This window comes from Pimephales promelas, chromosome 21, assembly GCF_988280905.1.
Source record: "Pimephales promelas chromosome 21, fPimPro1.hap1.1, whole genome shotgun sequence".
Lineage (NCBI taxonomy): Eukaryota > Metazoa > Chordata > Actinopteri > Cypriniformes > Leuciscidae > Pimephales > Pimephales promelas.
In genome coordinates, this window is record NC_142789.1 from 7,672,471 (window position 1) to 7,686,911 (window position 14,441).

General features: G+C 37.7%; 1 protein-coding gene across 33 annotated transcripts in view; it reads left to right on the top strand.

Moving 5' to 3' along the window:
* The window catches only part of adgrl2a (adhesion G protein-coupled receptor L2a), a 113,832-nt gene that overhangs the window by 39,895 nt on the left and 59,496 nt on the right, over positions 1–14,441 (top strand). For all 33 annotated transcript variants that reach the window (XR_016148647.1, XR_005618633.2, XR_005618634.2 and 30 more), the window contains exon 3: positions 10,595–10,808. Coding sequence is in view for 29 of the 33 variants with exons in the window: in XM_039653566.2 (XP_039509500.2) it covers positions 10,595–10,808 (214 nt within the window). In the remaining 4 variants the exon portion in view is untranslated. The remainder of the gene's footprint in view (positions 1–10,594; positions 10,809–14,441) is intronic.

Sequence of the window (14,441 nt, forward strand, 5' to 3'; positions counted from 1 at the left end):
GTCATTCTGACAGAAAGAGCAATTTGTGTCAAAATGAGATCTAAATTTTTTCTTTAGGAAATTTTTAACTGGGTAAATATTATGAGTTAATTTAAAGGATATTTCTTTGATTTTATTTGTGAGGAGAAACCTATGTTGCATGGACCATATTTTTTGCCAATTTAAGTTATCAAAAAGTCCATTCCAATATGGCATTGCAGGAGGGACAGAAATAATGTTCTCAAGGAATAGAACTCTTACTTTATAATTTCTTCCTTTTTTTTCAGTGAAACATATCTCGACAAATCTTTTTAAAAGCTAGCATGCCAATCTAACTACAAATGTAGACGTTGCTTTCATTTGGTTTTCGGGGGAAAAGATACACCATTTGTAAACAGTTTAAAATCAACTGACTTGTGAGTTGGATTTTTTTATTTTTATTTTTTGTCATAATAAAGTAAAAAAATAAAAATAAAAAAATAGGAGCATCCTCATTTAAATTAAATAAATAATTAATAGATAGACCAAAAAAATAGCGTCACACCACGCATTAGTCTGTAAAACGAAATTTAAAAAATGTTCTCGGCAGAGTTACATAAAACAACAACAAAAAAAAGGAGGCGGGCTGGACCTCATGCAAATGATAACAAGCTTGAAGCCAGTTTTACAAATATGTCTCTTAACAATGCGAGAAGCAGCAGGACGTGTTTTATAGTCCTACCCCAAACTAAATGACATAGTGTTTTTTTTTTTTTTTCTTTACCAGCATGTACCTATATCAAAGAACCTCCTGATAGCCTGCCTGCATGCTGTTGCCATGGAAGAGAAGGATGCAGATGAATTGGGGCAAATAGTGGTGTTGAATACCAATGAGTCGAGGAGCTGGTAGCTCACAAACACGTTTAATGCTTTTTTTGCTAAACTACTGACACTGTGATTTTTATTGACCCAATAATGGGTCAGGAGAACAGAAGTGGTCAGTAAGAGTGGGCGTGTTGTACGCAATCTCATTGAAACTCAATATATGGATTAATACCAGGTTTTAGTTTCCACTGTAGGCATTTGCCTAGTTAATAAAGTTATAAGGCTAAGATTTGGCCACAGAATAGCGAAGATGTTTGCTTTGACCCACGCTGAGGGTTGAATCCTTATCGTAGCTTACCGAGCTTCAATAAAAACATTTTTTTGTTGTTCCCCACACAAATCTCATTCAGCCTTAGAGCGTCTCCCCTGTAGAGGATATTTGCATTGCCCTGTTGTTCTCCCTCTGGTGAGACCTGACTTCTAAAGACAACATGCCCTTATAAAGGATATTGCGGGATTATGGAAACCGCTCTGTGGGAGGAAGAGTCGTCTCCTCATTGGTGTCTTCGCCTTCCATAGATTTCTCTAGTATTTGGCTAGCAGGGAGCAAGAAAGCAACAAAAAATTGCAGGTATCAAGCTGCGTCTCCAGTGGCTGCAAGCTGATTCGGGGTATTATGGGTCCCTTTCCTCCTTTAAAACTCCCCCAGTAAGCAACGTCTTCAACCGCAAGTGTGTAATAATAGTGGCCAGCTTTGAAACTGCGAGCTCATTTACAAACAGCTGTAGCCATTGACAGGACAAAGCACAGTTGAAACTACATTAACAGGGCTTGGCAAGCATGATGAGGTCCGGAGTCTTTTCGGTTCTCGGTGGGACAGCATGCCGTGTCAAGCTTGAATAACCATATTAAAACTCTTTGCAGTCAGCCCCAGTGGCTGTTCCCGGAAGACCACGCGAGCAGTTTAGATCACTCCTCGGCCTTATTGCAAATGCCGAAACCGCTGCATTCTATTATCATACACGGAAATCGCAGAGCATAAGGGACTCTTCTGTGGGCTGTTTTTCTTGAGTCTGGTAATATTTCTATATTAGGTGACATGGTGACGTGACTCATCTGTTTGTCATCTGGCTCCTCGGCGGTCGGTACGAGGGAGCTTACAGCAGACCGATGATGGTGATCTTTATCACTCGCGCTCTGTTCATTACCCCTTTGCAGTGACACTCATATCCTGGCAGATGGTCACTTTCCGATTGATTTGCCACGTTGGGGAGATTAAAATATTATGGCTCCGAAGAGACCGTCCGCTGTCCTCGTCAAATTAGCATTTTTGCCTGGCTGTTGCTCACAGAATGGGTCAATGTCACTCCAAAGGTGATGACGGAATTAGAGTAGGATCATGGGAATTGGGCAGCAGAGATGCAGGAACTCCTGATTTACCGTCACAGAAACAAAAGCTGATCCGGATGTTTCCGGTAAGGATGCCTAGGACTACTAGCTTGTTTAACTAGCATATAAACATGTTCATACTTTTATACATTTCTAAGGACCCACCTTTTTTTAATAAACAATCATTATATGGGGGGGAGGGGGGGGGGGGTACTTAAGACCAAGCCAAATAACCTGATTGCATCAGTAGTGAACTGAACAAGCAACCATGTCATTTAGTACTACATCACAGTACTAAGACCAGCATCTAACTATATCTGTTTACCCCTGTTCACCTTTCATCAAATTATTTAGCGCTATTAGGCATACCAATAAATAAATATTCTATCAATAAATATTCTTGAGCAAAGCTTGTACGTTTTGTATTGTGTCAGCCTCGCTTTTCTGATCATCCCTGTACTTCCAGTGTGCTAACACTTTACTTAAAGCCTTTATGTATAATGCATTATAAACATATTACATTATTCATAATGTATGTTATATAATGCCATACTATTTTTTTTTATATAAATAATTGTATCCAATGATAAAATGTTTTCCTACTTTAGAGATTCCTGGTATTCCTACAGAGATTCCTACATCTGCTATTGGTTGTTTGTCATGCATTTTAATGCATCATACTTTTATAAAGGCTAGTAATATAATGTATTTTAACTGTGATTACAGTTATTCATCATACGGTGCATTATAATTTGCATTACAAAGCATAATTAATGCATTAAAAATACTTTTAAAAAAGGCTTTAAGCAAAGTGTTACCACCAGTGCTATAGCATTGTTTCCATACTGTTTTATACTGGTTGGTGTTTTAAACCGAGTGGCGACTCAATACTCTACCAGCTATTTTGCACAAAACAACACAGAAATGTCCTCCATTTCGAAAGTTAATAAACCTTTTTATTTTGCTATCCTAACTGGGCATAATTATACGGTTAGTGATTTTATTATTTTTATTTTACTCTTGCAGATTAACTGCAAATTACTAGTTGAGAAGCACAGGATGTAGGAATTAAACTACTATCGGCATGTTTTTAATGCAGTGTAATAAGATGCATTATCGAAACCCCTTTGCCCCGACATTGTACAAAATCTTGTGTAATTAAAAACACACGTATCGGTTTTCCACAACGAATCTCGGTGGTACAAAAGGACCTTGTATGTATAAAAACATTTACACGGTAACAGAGCTCGACAAGGTTAAATGGGAGGTGTATTTGAGCCCTGATTAAAAGGCTCTCCCACCAGTTGCACCAAGCAGATCTGCGGAGTCGTGTACAGCAGTGCAACTGATAAGGTATGGCTCTGAAAGGATTCCATTGTTTGTCGACGTGGGGCCTGTTCGCTGGAGTTCAGAGTTGGCTACCTATCTACCTGAAAGGAATTGAAAAGCGACCCTTGTGGTGACTGACCAGAATGACTGATAAGCCTCAGGGGGAGATTATAGCGATTATAGCACTGCTGGAGAGGTTACCATGGTGATGAAATCGAGCATTCTCTTTAATATATTATTTACTGCCTCCGTTCCTGACCCACGTCATTTAATCAGGAGAGCTGGAGACCCATTCACTTTTAAAAGCACCGGTTCATGCACAGGAAGTTCTCACACCTATGCCTGGGTTTCGCACAGCATAATACAGCTGTAAAAAAAAAAAAAAAAAAAGGACCAGGCTGATCATAAACTATACATGAAAACCAGCCCAACAGCCAGTTTACGCATCGCCGCAGGAAAAGCACAAGAGGCAGTCCACAGGCTGTTTCTCTAAAACCAAACCAAACAATACAAAACACTGGATGACTCAGAATTACTCCACAAAGTCAATGCATACGAAAAAGCAAAAATGTTTTGACATGTCCAGACTATCATTTGACGAGTCAAATACATGTGAAGCACTTCAAATGGCAAATGAGTGAGTAGTTGATTGAAGTTTGAAGACATTTGAATATTACGTTTGAATGAGCAAACTCATAACATTGGGAGTAGAATGGCCGACCCATCGCTCAGTTGACTTTGGTCATGTTAAACAGGGCTGAACATGTCAAATTCAAGTAGTTAGTGGACATCACTAAAGCTTCTATAGAGGGAACTTTGGCTCCATGTCATTGAGGTGCAAATTTCTTTCAAATGGACTTTGTCCTTCCTGCTGTCTGACCACGAATGCTCATTGACCCTGACCGGCTAAAACCAGAGCGGAAATTATATAAACGCTCAACTTTGAGACAAAGGAGACGGTGGATCCTTGGCTTTATTGAGATAATAAAGGAAATTAAGCAAGAAACGAGGATCTGACTTCCAAATCTCTCTATGCAGCATAATACGTAAAATCCATCTTTTTTTTTTCTTGAAAGAATTATAATCCATTTACAAACACTATTTGGTGCTTTAATCTAAATTACTTTTCTTTCTCTTGAGCAAAATGCCAAATGTGGTTTCTTTAGTGATGTCACTGTTTTTACACCCCTTAATACAACGTCTCTTTATTTTCTAAGATTAAAAACAGAGGATTTGTGCCCTGTGTCTTAAAATAGTCATGTGCAGTCATGAGCCTTAATATAATATTATCTTTAATAAAACTGACTTTTTGCATTTTCTGAAGAAAATGTGAAAGGTGCTTGCCCATCCAAAACCCGCCGCTACAATTCTAGTATGTTTTGGTTGGTCGTCAAGGTGTTCATATTGCTACAGAGTTGCTATGGTGTTATTGTCGGTTGATGGGGTGTTATAGGCAAAAATCAAAGTATAATAACTTAGAAAAGTGTAAAGAAACCAGATTAAATAGTTATGTAGATTGACACTTTTAGACCCGGTTTCACAGACAGGGTTAAGATTAAGCCCGGGTTAGGCATTAGTTCAATTAGGGCATTTAAGTAGCTTTTATTTTCGTGCCTTAGAAACATTACTGGTGTGCATCTTGAGACACAACAATAGAACTGACATATTTTAAGATTTGTCAGTGCAAACTGCTTTCGGCTAAAACAGCACAAACATCCATTTTAGTCTGGGACTAGGTTTAAGCTTTGTTTTTGAAACCTGGGAAATAATAAAATATGTATTCATCAAATTGGCACAATCCTCCTAAGTTATGTGGTAAACTTAAGATAAGCAAAGTGCAGAATTCAGTTTCTTCATCATTGTGTAATTTCTTCACCCTTTGAACAATTTTATATGAAACAAAAAGGTTAATGTTTTCTATAATATAATCATAATTTCTCTTTAGTCGTGGTCATATTAACTCTCTTTAGAGAATCGGGCAGATTTTGGGACCAGTACTTCCCTCCCGATAATCCTAGGTAAAGTCCCGATTATCTTGATGATTCTACAGATTATTACATAGTGTTTTCCTGTAGCGTGAGGCATGTAAAGAGTGATTGTATCTGCTTGGAAGAATGTTTTGAATGGTAATATCCAAAATGCTGAATATTTCTGATCAGAAATCCTGTTGTGTGAAGGGAACCCTGAGGACAAACGAAACGATACCCAATAAGAAAGTGAGCTGACGGAAGACTCAACACAAACCTTTTTCCCCCTGAAAATGTGCGGTAAAAAGCAGTCCAAACATTATAGTCGCCATTTCTTCTGGCTCTTCGTCCGCCATGTTTGTTTATTCTAAAGTCACATTTGACTTTACAGTTGAATTTGTTAGATTTCCCACATTTACTGTAGGGAATCTGGTTGTTTGTGAAGAGAATGTGTTAGTGTGTGTTTTGCTGTCTTGGTCACATCGTGGAGCTTTCTCTACTGGGACATATCCACTATTGGAATAAATCTGTTAAATCTATGTTTTATTTCTATCGTAATGTTTGTTGTTTGTGGTCTCTGACATTTTGAAGATTTGAAAAATATTTTAGCATGGGCCAGCCTTTAAGCAGGTCATGAAGGACACATTTATCTACTAGAATTGAATAATCATTGACCTTTAGACTTTATCTGATGGTTTAATAGACTGGTTGTTGGGGGGCGTTTGTCTTACACGTCAGGAGTAATGTGTCCTATATTTGCCCCACACAAAAATCATTAACTCTGTTCATTAGTTAATCAACTGTTTCAAATCTGCAGGAAGAAGCTCCTTTACCTTCAGAAAATGTTAGACAGACTGTAACAGTGAGAGATGTAAGGAGCGCTTTCAAAGGCGTTCGGTTAACGTGTTTGAATGGTAAAAAAATATTTTAAATTTAAAAGCTGAGACGGCAATAAATTTGTTGTGATATATATTTCATTAACTTATATAACGCTAATGTTCCAGCCTACTTGAACTACTTTAATCTGCTTTGTAACATTTTTACAGTATGAAATCCCTCTTCAGAGAATGAAGTCTTTTCTCCTTAATTAGATTCGAAAGTCTGTCCCATTTTTATTTCCCCCTCTCTCTCTACTGTATAGATTTGACCGTGTCCTGAAATATCTTCATAACAGCGTGAGTCAGCAGTGACTCCAGGCCTAATCAATTGTCCTGCTTTTGGAAAGCTGTTTATGAAGCAGGCTCCAGCAGACTACATGATGCATGAACTGCGCTGGTGGGTGTTTCGGGGATCTGGCAATGGGAATGTGTTTTAATGTAATTCCCAGACACTCGAGAAGTACCGCGTGTTGTAAACTTGTCATGCCAGGCCACAGAAACACGTTGAAGTTTCTCATTATCGTCCCTTCCACGCCCTCAACATACTCTGGTTTTCCTGGCGTTCTGGTGAAATGAAAGAATGGAGTGTGGTTGAGAGGATCAAATCTGCTGCCATGTGGTGGAACCGCAGCTCAGGAAAACGAAGAGTTTTAGCAGAGCCGATCGGATGAGGTGAAAAGGGGGCGGGTTCGGTTGTGCTATTCCTGTGTAGTTGGAGTCAGAAAGGAAACGGGCCGAGTGAGATAATGCAGGGCGGTCTGATGGACACCGCCGCAGCCCCATTGATCCGCTCAAACACCATTGTGACCTCAGAATCGAGTTGCATTAGAGTTCGGTTCAATGTAGGCCAGGGGAAAGGGAGCATGACTTTAAATGTTAAAGCAAAAACACAGCAAAAGATCATGATCAAATTTAATCATTTTATCTATGTCAATTTCTGTTTGCTTCAAATAAGCCAGCTCAGCCGACACACGACATTTAAAAAAAATATGCACATGATAAAAAAATGTTGGTAACACTTTATTTTACGACCCGCAAACAACTGTGTAAGTACACTGAAATTACGGTGTACGTTTCTGTAATTATAATGTACTTCTGTGTAGTTATAAGGGAACACTATGTTAAGTTTGGGGTAATAAAGGGGTAACAAACAGATGCAAATAATTTTCTAAGTACACTGAAATTACGGTGTACGTTTCTGTAATTTTAGTGTACTTCCGTGTAGTTACAAGGGAACAATATGTTAAGTTTGGGGTAATAAAGGGGTAACAAGCAGATATACAAGCAAATTATTTAATTAGTTAAAAAAATAAAAGGTAACTATTCTGTTAATATATTCCAGGCAAACATTGTACGTCTGTTGTATAAAACATATCACATTTCTGACAAAATATGTTCTTGTGCAATGTTACAGGGTAATTTTGACATCTGTGGGTTAAAAATTAAACAAACACACACACACACACACACACACACGCGCGCGCGCACACACACACACACACACACACACATATATTATATATATATATATATATATATATATATAGGCATATATATATATATATATATATATATATATATATATATATATATATATATATATATATGCGTTGATATATATATATATATATATATATATACTGTGATAAAAATTATATTTATTGGCATTTCTTACTAGATTACTTAATGTTAAGTCAAAATAATTTGTTTTTGCTATGATTTTAATTTAGACCTTACCATGTGGTAATAAGTACTTACCTTATCCCATTGAATTGCAATGACACTTAAATGTCATGGCAAATATACTGTGTAATTAAAAAGGTTTTTTTTTGTTTGTTTGTTTGCTTTTGATAACAGTACCTTTCTCTGTAATAATTACAGTGCAAATAGTGTTGTGTCGTATTGTTACATAGTAAGTAGCGTTTGTTACCCCCTTGTTCTGTGTAGTTACACGGTAAGTGTAACTCCTGCGGGCTGTAAATTAAAGTGGTGCTTGTTACCCTATTTATTACCCAAAACTTAACATATTGTTCCCTTATACCTACACGGAAGTACACTATAATTACAGAAACGTACACCGTAATTTCATTGTACTTACACAGTTGTTTGCGGGTCGTAAAATAAAGTGTTACCAAAATGTTTCTTGGTGTTTTAAAATTAGTCTCTTACAGTCGCGTCTGTTCGTTCATGTTGTCAAAGTTACCCGCCAAATTGACAACACGCTGACGTCAGACACACGTCCATTTACTAAACCAATGTCAAGATGCAACCCACATAGATAATGATGTATGTCGTGTTAAGATAATTGCAGTGTGAAACCAAACCAAAACTTTTTGAAAATATAAAATATATCAAAACGTGAACTTTGGTTTGGACCTTGTTTCAGGTGTGAAAACGCCCTTAGGTGTGAAAGGGCCCTAAAATAGCTTTTTTTTTTTGTGTGTGTGTGTGTGTGTGTGACGATTTTAAAGTCTTTACTGTCACTTTTGATCAATTGAATGCATTATTGCAGACTAAAAAACAACAATGGATTGATTCAAAACTTTTGAACAGTAGTGTTTTTAGAGAGAAACAAAGTTGTTGTTGTTGTTTTTTTGTATAAAATGTTGACAAGAGAAAAACAATACCAATATACAAGTAATAATAATGATAAAATGAATAATACTTCTGTAATTTTTTAGTTACGTCGCAACTAGTTTATTGCCATTTTACAATGGTTTTGAATGCTGTTCATCCAATCGTAGTGCAGATTCGAAACTATCAGTTAGCATTTCATGAAGCTTTACCTCTCACTGGTGGTTTTACAGAGTCACAAAGTGAATTGCATGTTGTTGGGCCACACGCACTATAAAATGACATATGTGAGGCGGCAAACACCTGTCATCAGTCAAAACTTGCTGCTGTGTTTCGTTTCCAATGGTCACAAGGAATGACTAAAGATTTGAAAAAACCCAGTGATAAATCTTGGTTCAACAGCCCTAGATTTGATTTCCACTGAATGGACTTTTTAAAGTCATTTGAATCCATTTTGCTGTCAGTGTCTTTGAGAACATCTCAGCATGTCAAACTCAGGGGGAAATGCTGTGTATAAAACGTGCAGTGACTGTGTTCTGACTGAATAATTACAGGAGAAGCTTCTCAGCAGACAGATTATTTTCCTCTTCATTTGAAAACATGAATGGAAAAAAACATTCAGAGCCATGTTGACTTTATAATTTTACTTACGTGAATAAATCAATCGTACTGACTGATTTTAGATGGATTTCTACTTAATGTGGCCTCGTTTATACCCATTGCTGGAGGAAATATAGATTAAACAGCAGTCTTTCTCTCACATATGAATCTTTCTAATAAATTATGTAATTTTTAACAAGACACATTTTAACACCATTTGCAGTACAATCTGAGGAGGTGTGTAATGCAGCAGGCAAATAAGAATTATGCACCTAAGAAATAAACATTACCTCTACTGTAAGTTGTTTTCATTTTTTTGTTTTTTTGAAAAATTATATATATATATATATATATAGTGCTTCTTAAATACACCTTCCAGGCAGATGGATATGTGTAATTCTCAGACATAGCACTTAATTGATTTTTTTTATTCGTATTTTCTGGTGCATCCGTGCTGTGTTTTGCATGTGAGATTAATTTCTAAAAATAGAGCTATATTTAAGGTCAGGGCCTGTGATTGGCTGAATGTATATTATATGTGTGTTTGCTGCTCTGAGCTCAGTACCAGATTTCACTCTCAACATTATTTGATGTTCTTCACATTAGCAGAACATGACATATTTTTCTCTTGTTGTCTGGCATTTCTTACCCTTCCCTAAAATGAAGAGAAAAACTATATACAGTAGTAACATGGATTGTTAGCATTGTTGCATCTGTCATTCATTATTTAAACTATATAGCATGGATTGTTAGCACTGTTGCATCTGTCATTCATTATCTATTTAAATTAATATAAAAAAAGTGCTTTGGATTTCACTGATGTGTATTTTTTGGTAAACTATATATATCATTATTATTATAAATATAGTTCGAATATAGTTTTATTTTCCTTCAAATGATCAATTATCTTTCTCCTACTGTGGTGTATAAAGATTTTTATTTCAATAATATAATCTAATCACATTTTTTATTTCCACATTGCAGTTATGAGAATGTTATACTGTTATACTGAATGCTATACTAATTTACCTTTTTCAGTAAAAAAAAAAAATAAAGTTTCTCTCTATCTTTCAGGGTTTAGCCGGGCAGCTATGCCGTTTGGTCTGGTGAGGCGGGAACTGTCTTGCGAGGGTTATCCCATTGACCTACGCTGTCCAGGAAGTGATGTCATCATGATTGAGACTGCCAATTACGGCCGGACAGACGACAAGATCTGCGATGCTGACCCCTTTCAAATGGAGAACATCAACTGTTATCTGCCCGATGCATTCAAGATCATGTCTCAAAGGCAAGTTCTGTCATGCAAACGCATTTCCATGCTAAGATCTGTCACATTTCACCCTCCGTTCCAAAATCTCTCTCCTCCTCTCTCATTTGGCCGTCTTTGATTACACAGTGCCTGAATACGAGCATCTTCAGTGGCATGAAGAACATTTCTCTCCTCAATCTACACGAGCAAACCAAACAGATCTCAATACACTCATATCCGTTTTTCTTTTGAGCTTAGACAGCGTCGTACATCTGGAGGCTTGTGCTAAAGAAACAGGAAGTGATGTGTGAGCCTGGCTTTGATACGTAGGCTATTGCTGCGGGAGTGGCATACAGTTCCGCTCGGCTTATTATAAGAATGTCGTGATTCGTGGGGGAAAAGGTTTGAAAATGTGGCGTCTCAATTAGTCCTTTCAGCTGCAGGCAATTAGGCGTCTCAAGTGGGTGTTAATCTACACAGGAACTCTAGGCAGGGATTTGCCTCCGCAGGTCTGCAGAAGTCCAGATGTGAAATTGCATTGTTGTGCACTTTTCATCCTGATAGTTTTTTGGTCAATAATGAATCACCAACAAGTTCACAATCTGTCATTGCTACAGTTGCATTAATAATATATTACTACTTAATAATGGAAGCTTTCACTCAGTGCTACTTCATTTCTTTCTCTCTTTGATTTTACTGTTGATTTATATAAGCGTATATTAAATTAATTGATATAAACACCTCATGTCCCGTGGGTTTTTTTTTGTTTTTTTTTTGTCGCCTGTTAACTTTTTTAATAATCTGGACTTAAATGAGGATTCGAGCAACTTGAAGCACTTTCTACATTTTGTGTTGGGCTTTTATTGGTCTTTTTGTGTTTTGTTTTAAACAGTAGACAATTGAGATATCGTTGAGAGCAGGATCCAAAATAAATATCTGGCAACAGAGTGCACTCGAAGTCCACAGTAGTCGATTGTCGAGGTTGCACGCAGTGTTGTAGTACTCGAAACTCGAACTCGTCTCGGACTCGGTCTCGAGACCATATTTTAATGGTCTTGGTCTTGTCATGGACTCGTGTGCATTTCGACTCGGAATTGACTCGTACTCGAATTTTTTTTTTTTAGGACTCGGACTTATTCCCGAGTCCACTCGAGTTCAATTCAAAATATTTTTCATGATTATTAATGTATGTTAATAAAATATTTCTTTAAATTGATTGACACGCCCAGTGATTGGTGATTTTCTAGTGCACAACTGCGCATGAAAATTCAGTAAAATAAAAAAAGGATTTCTCTAAGTAAATAAAAGTAAATTAGGTAATCAACCCTCACTGATCTCGGTCTCGACTCGGACTCGACCATCTCTGGTCTTGGACTCGACTTGGACTCGACGCTCTATGGACTCGGTCTTGACTCGGACTCGACTCTCTCTGGTCTCTGTCTCGACTCGGACTCGAGTGAGGTGGTCTCGACTACAACACTGGTTGCGCGTGTGACCATTAGCTAAGCAACAGTGGAGACATAAGCTGTGTCTGAAATCGCTCCCTATCCACTATATAGTGCACTATATTGGGTGTCGGCCATTTTGTAGTGGTGTCCGAATTCTGAGTGAACGACATCATTCCCTACATTCATTTACTACTTTTACCCACAATCCTCTCTGAATTCGAGTGTACATTCGATGTACACTTACTATTTCCCACAATCCAATGCGGAGAGAACTGAGCGCGCATGAAAGTGCGGCACGGGCAAGTTTAAACCAGAGATTACATTACATCCAGTGGAGGATTTGAAAAATATCCGTTAATCGTCGTTAGGAATCGGATATAATAACGGTCGCCGGAGGGCGCTCGACGACACGTCATCTATGTGCGTGAGAGTTACAATTTCAGTCAGACAAAGCTGGCACGGAGGTATATATAATTACAAAATAAAGTCATTATGATTGTTGTTGTTGTTAATATTATTTTATAAAGTAAGTAACGTAAGATAAAAGGAGTTTTATCAGTACGTGTGATAAAGCCTTTTCTGCGACAGCTCCAACTCTCCGATGCACAGTGTAACACGTCAGCGTCCGAATTCACTCACTTCATCTCGTTCACTCCTTGCAGATATAGTGCACTCAAATGCCATACACTATTTAGGGATTAGTGAATGAGTGAACGAGTGAGCGGTTTCAGACACAGCTAGACTGTCAGCTGTCGGCCAATGACGGTGCTGTGTGGTGTTCTGAGATTATCAGCTAAAAATGGATAGTTCATCCGAATCAAATGTTGAACATGGGGGGAGGTTTTTGAGTGTATTTTTACCAATGATCGCGCGTGCGCGAACTCAACAATCGACTACTGTGGACTTCGACCGCAAACAGGAAGTAAATATGTGAGCTGCAGTGGCGGCTGGTGAAAATTATAGTAGGGGGGGCTGAATAAGAGGGGGGTCTGGGGGTTCCCCCCCAGAAAATTTTGAATTTAGTAGATGTGATTTCCTGCATTCTGGTGCATTTTAGGCCTTAGGCCATGCCCTTACCTATACCAATAAAATAACTTAAACCAGTCAATACCAATGGTCAAATAATACAATAATAATAATAACAGTTTGACAGTTAATGATAATGAACAAGTTGAATGTTTATTATGCTCTGTGTGCTGACAGAAAAAGTGCAAACGCATAATATTGATAAATTATAATATAGGTAATACAAAAAATAATAAGTAATACAACAATCTAGTTTAATCAATCCCCAGCTGTAGACTATATATTTTTGACAATTGGATAATGGATAACAATGTGTTGATACTAGAGAAAGAGAGAGAGAAAAGGCTCTGAAAAAGAGGGTGGGACAACGTTCTTGATTGTAACACCCAAGTATGAGAAGAAAGTTGATTTTAACTAGTATTAAACACAGTAATCTAGCTCAGAACTTAAAAACATCAAAAACAAAGCAAACACACAGGTATTAATATTCCTATAACTATTTTAATATCAAATGTGTGTGAAACAGTGTTTATGTGTGTGTGAGTGAGTGAGTGAGTGAGTGACAGAGACAGACAGATCAATTCCCACGACTAACTTTACATTATTTCCACTCGACGTCACTGGCGCTGCCATTCTGCTCTCATCTGAGGTAAAAAAATGTCCCGTGGTGCGCGTGCACGGTGCACGAGCTCCCCTAATCTGATACTGTGGGCGATATTTTCAGCGCCCCCAAACCATAAAATTTGACGGCGCTGATTGGCGAAATATAAACTTTTTTGCATAGCAACCGGGGAACCATTGGCTTAAATTCCAGCACTGTGGGGCTGAGCGAACTGGCGCCCTGACAAGACAGCCTATTGGCTATACTACTACACCAACATGATAAAAGTAACGAAAGTGAATGCAAATATCATTCTGGTGAGTTCAAAACACTTTTAAAAGTAAAACCATTATTAGCATATAATTAACACAGATTATTTTTCAAAATGATAAATTATAATATATATTAAAAAAAACAGACAAACAGGTCGGAGGGAGGGCGGCGCCCCAGCGCCCTCTATGGGCGAGCCGCCCCTGGTGAGCTGCCTGAATTAACATCATTTTTATTAATATCTTTCACATCTACTGCAGTCAGATTGACCGTGGTCACTCTTAATAACACCACTCACAAGGCTGTGCACTCGTAATGACAAATCAA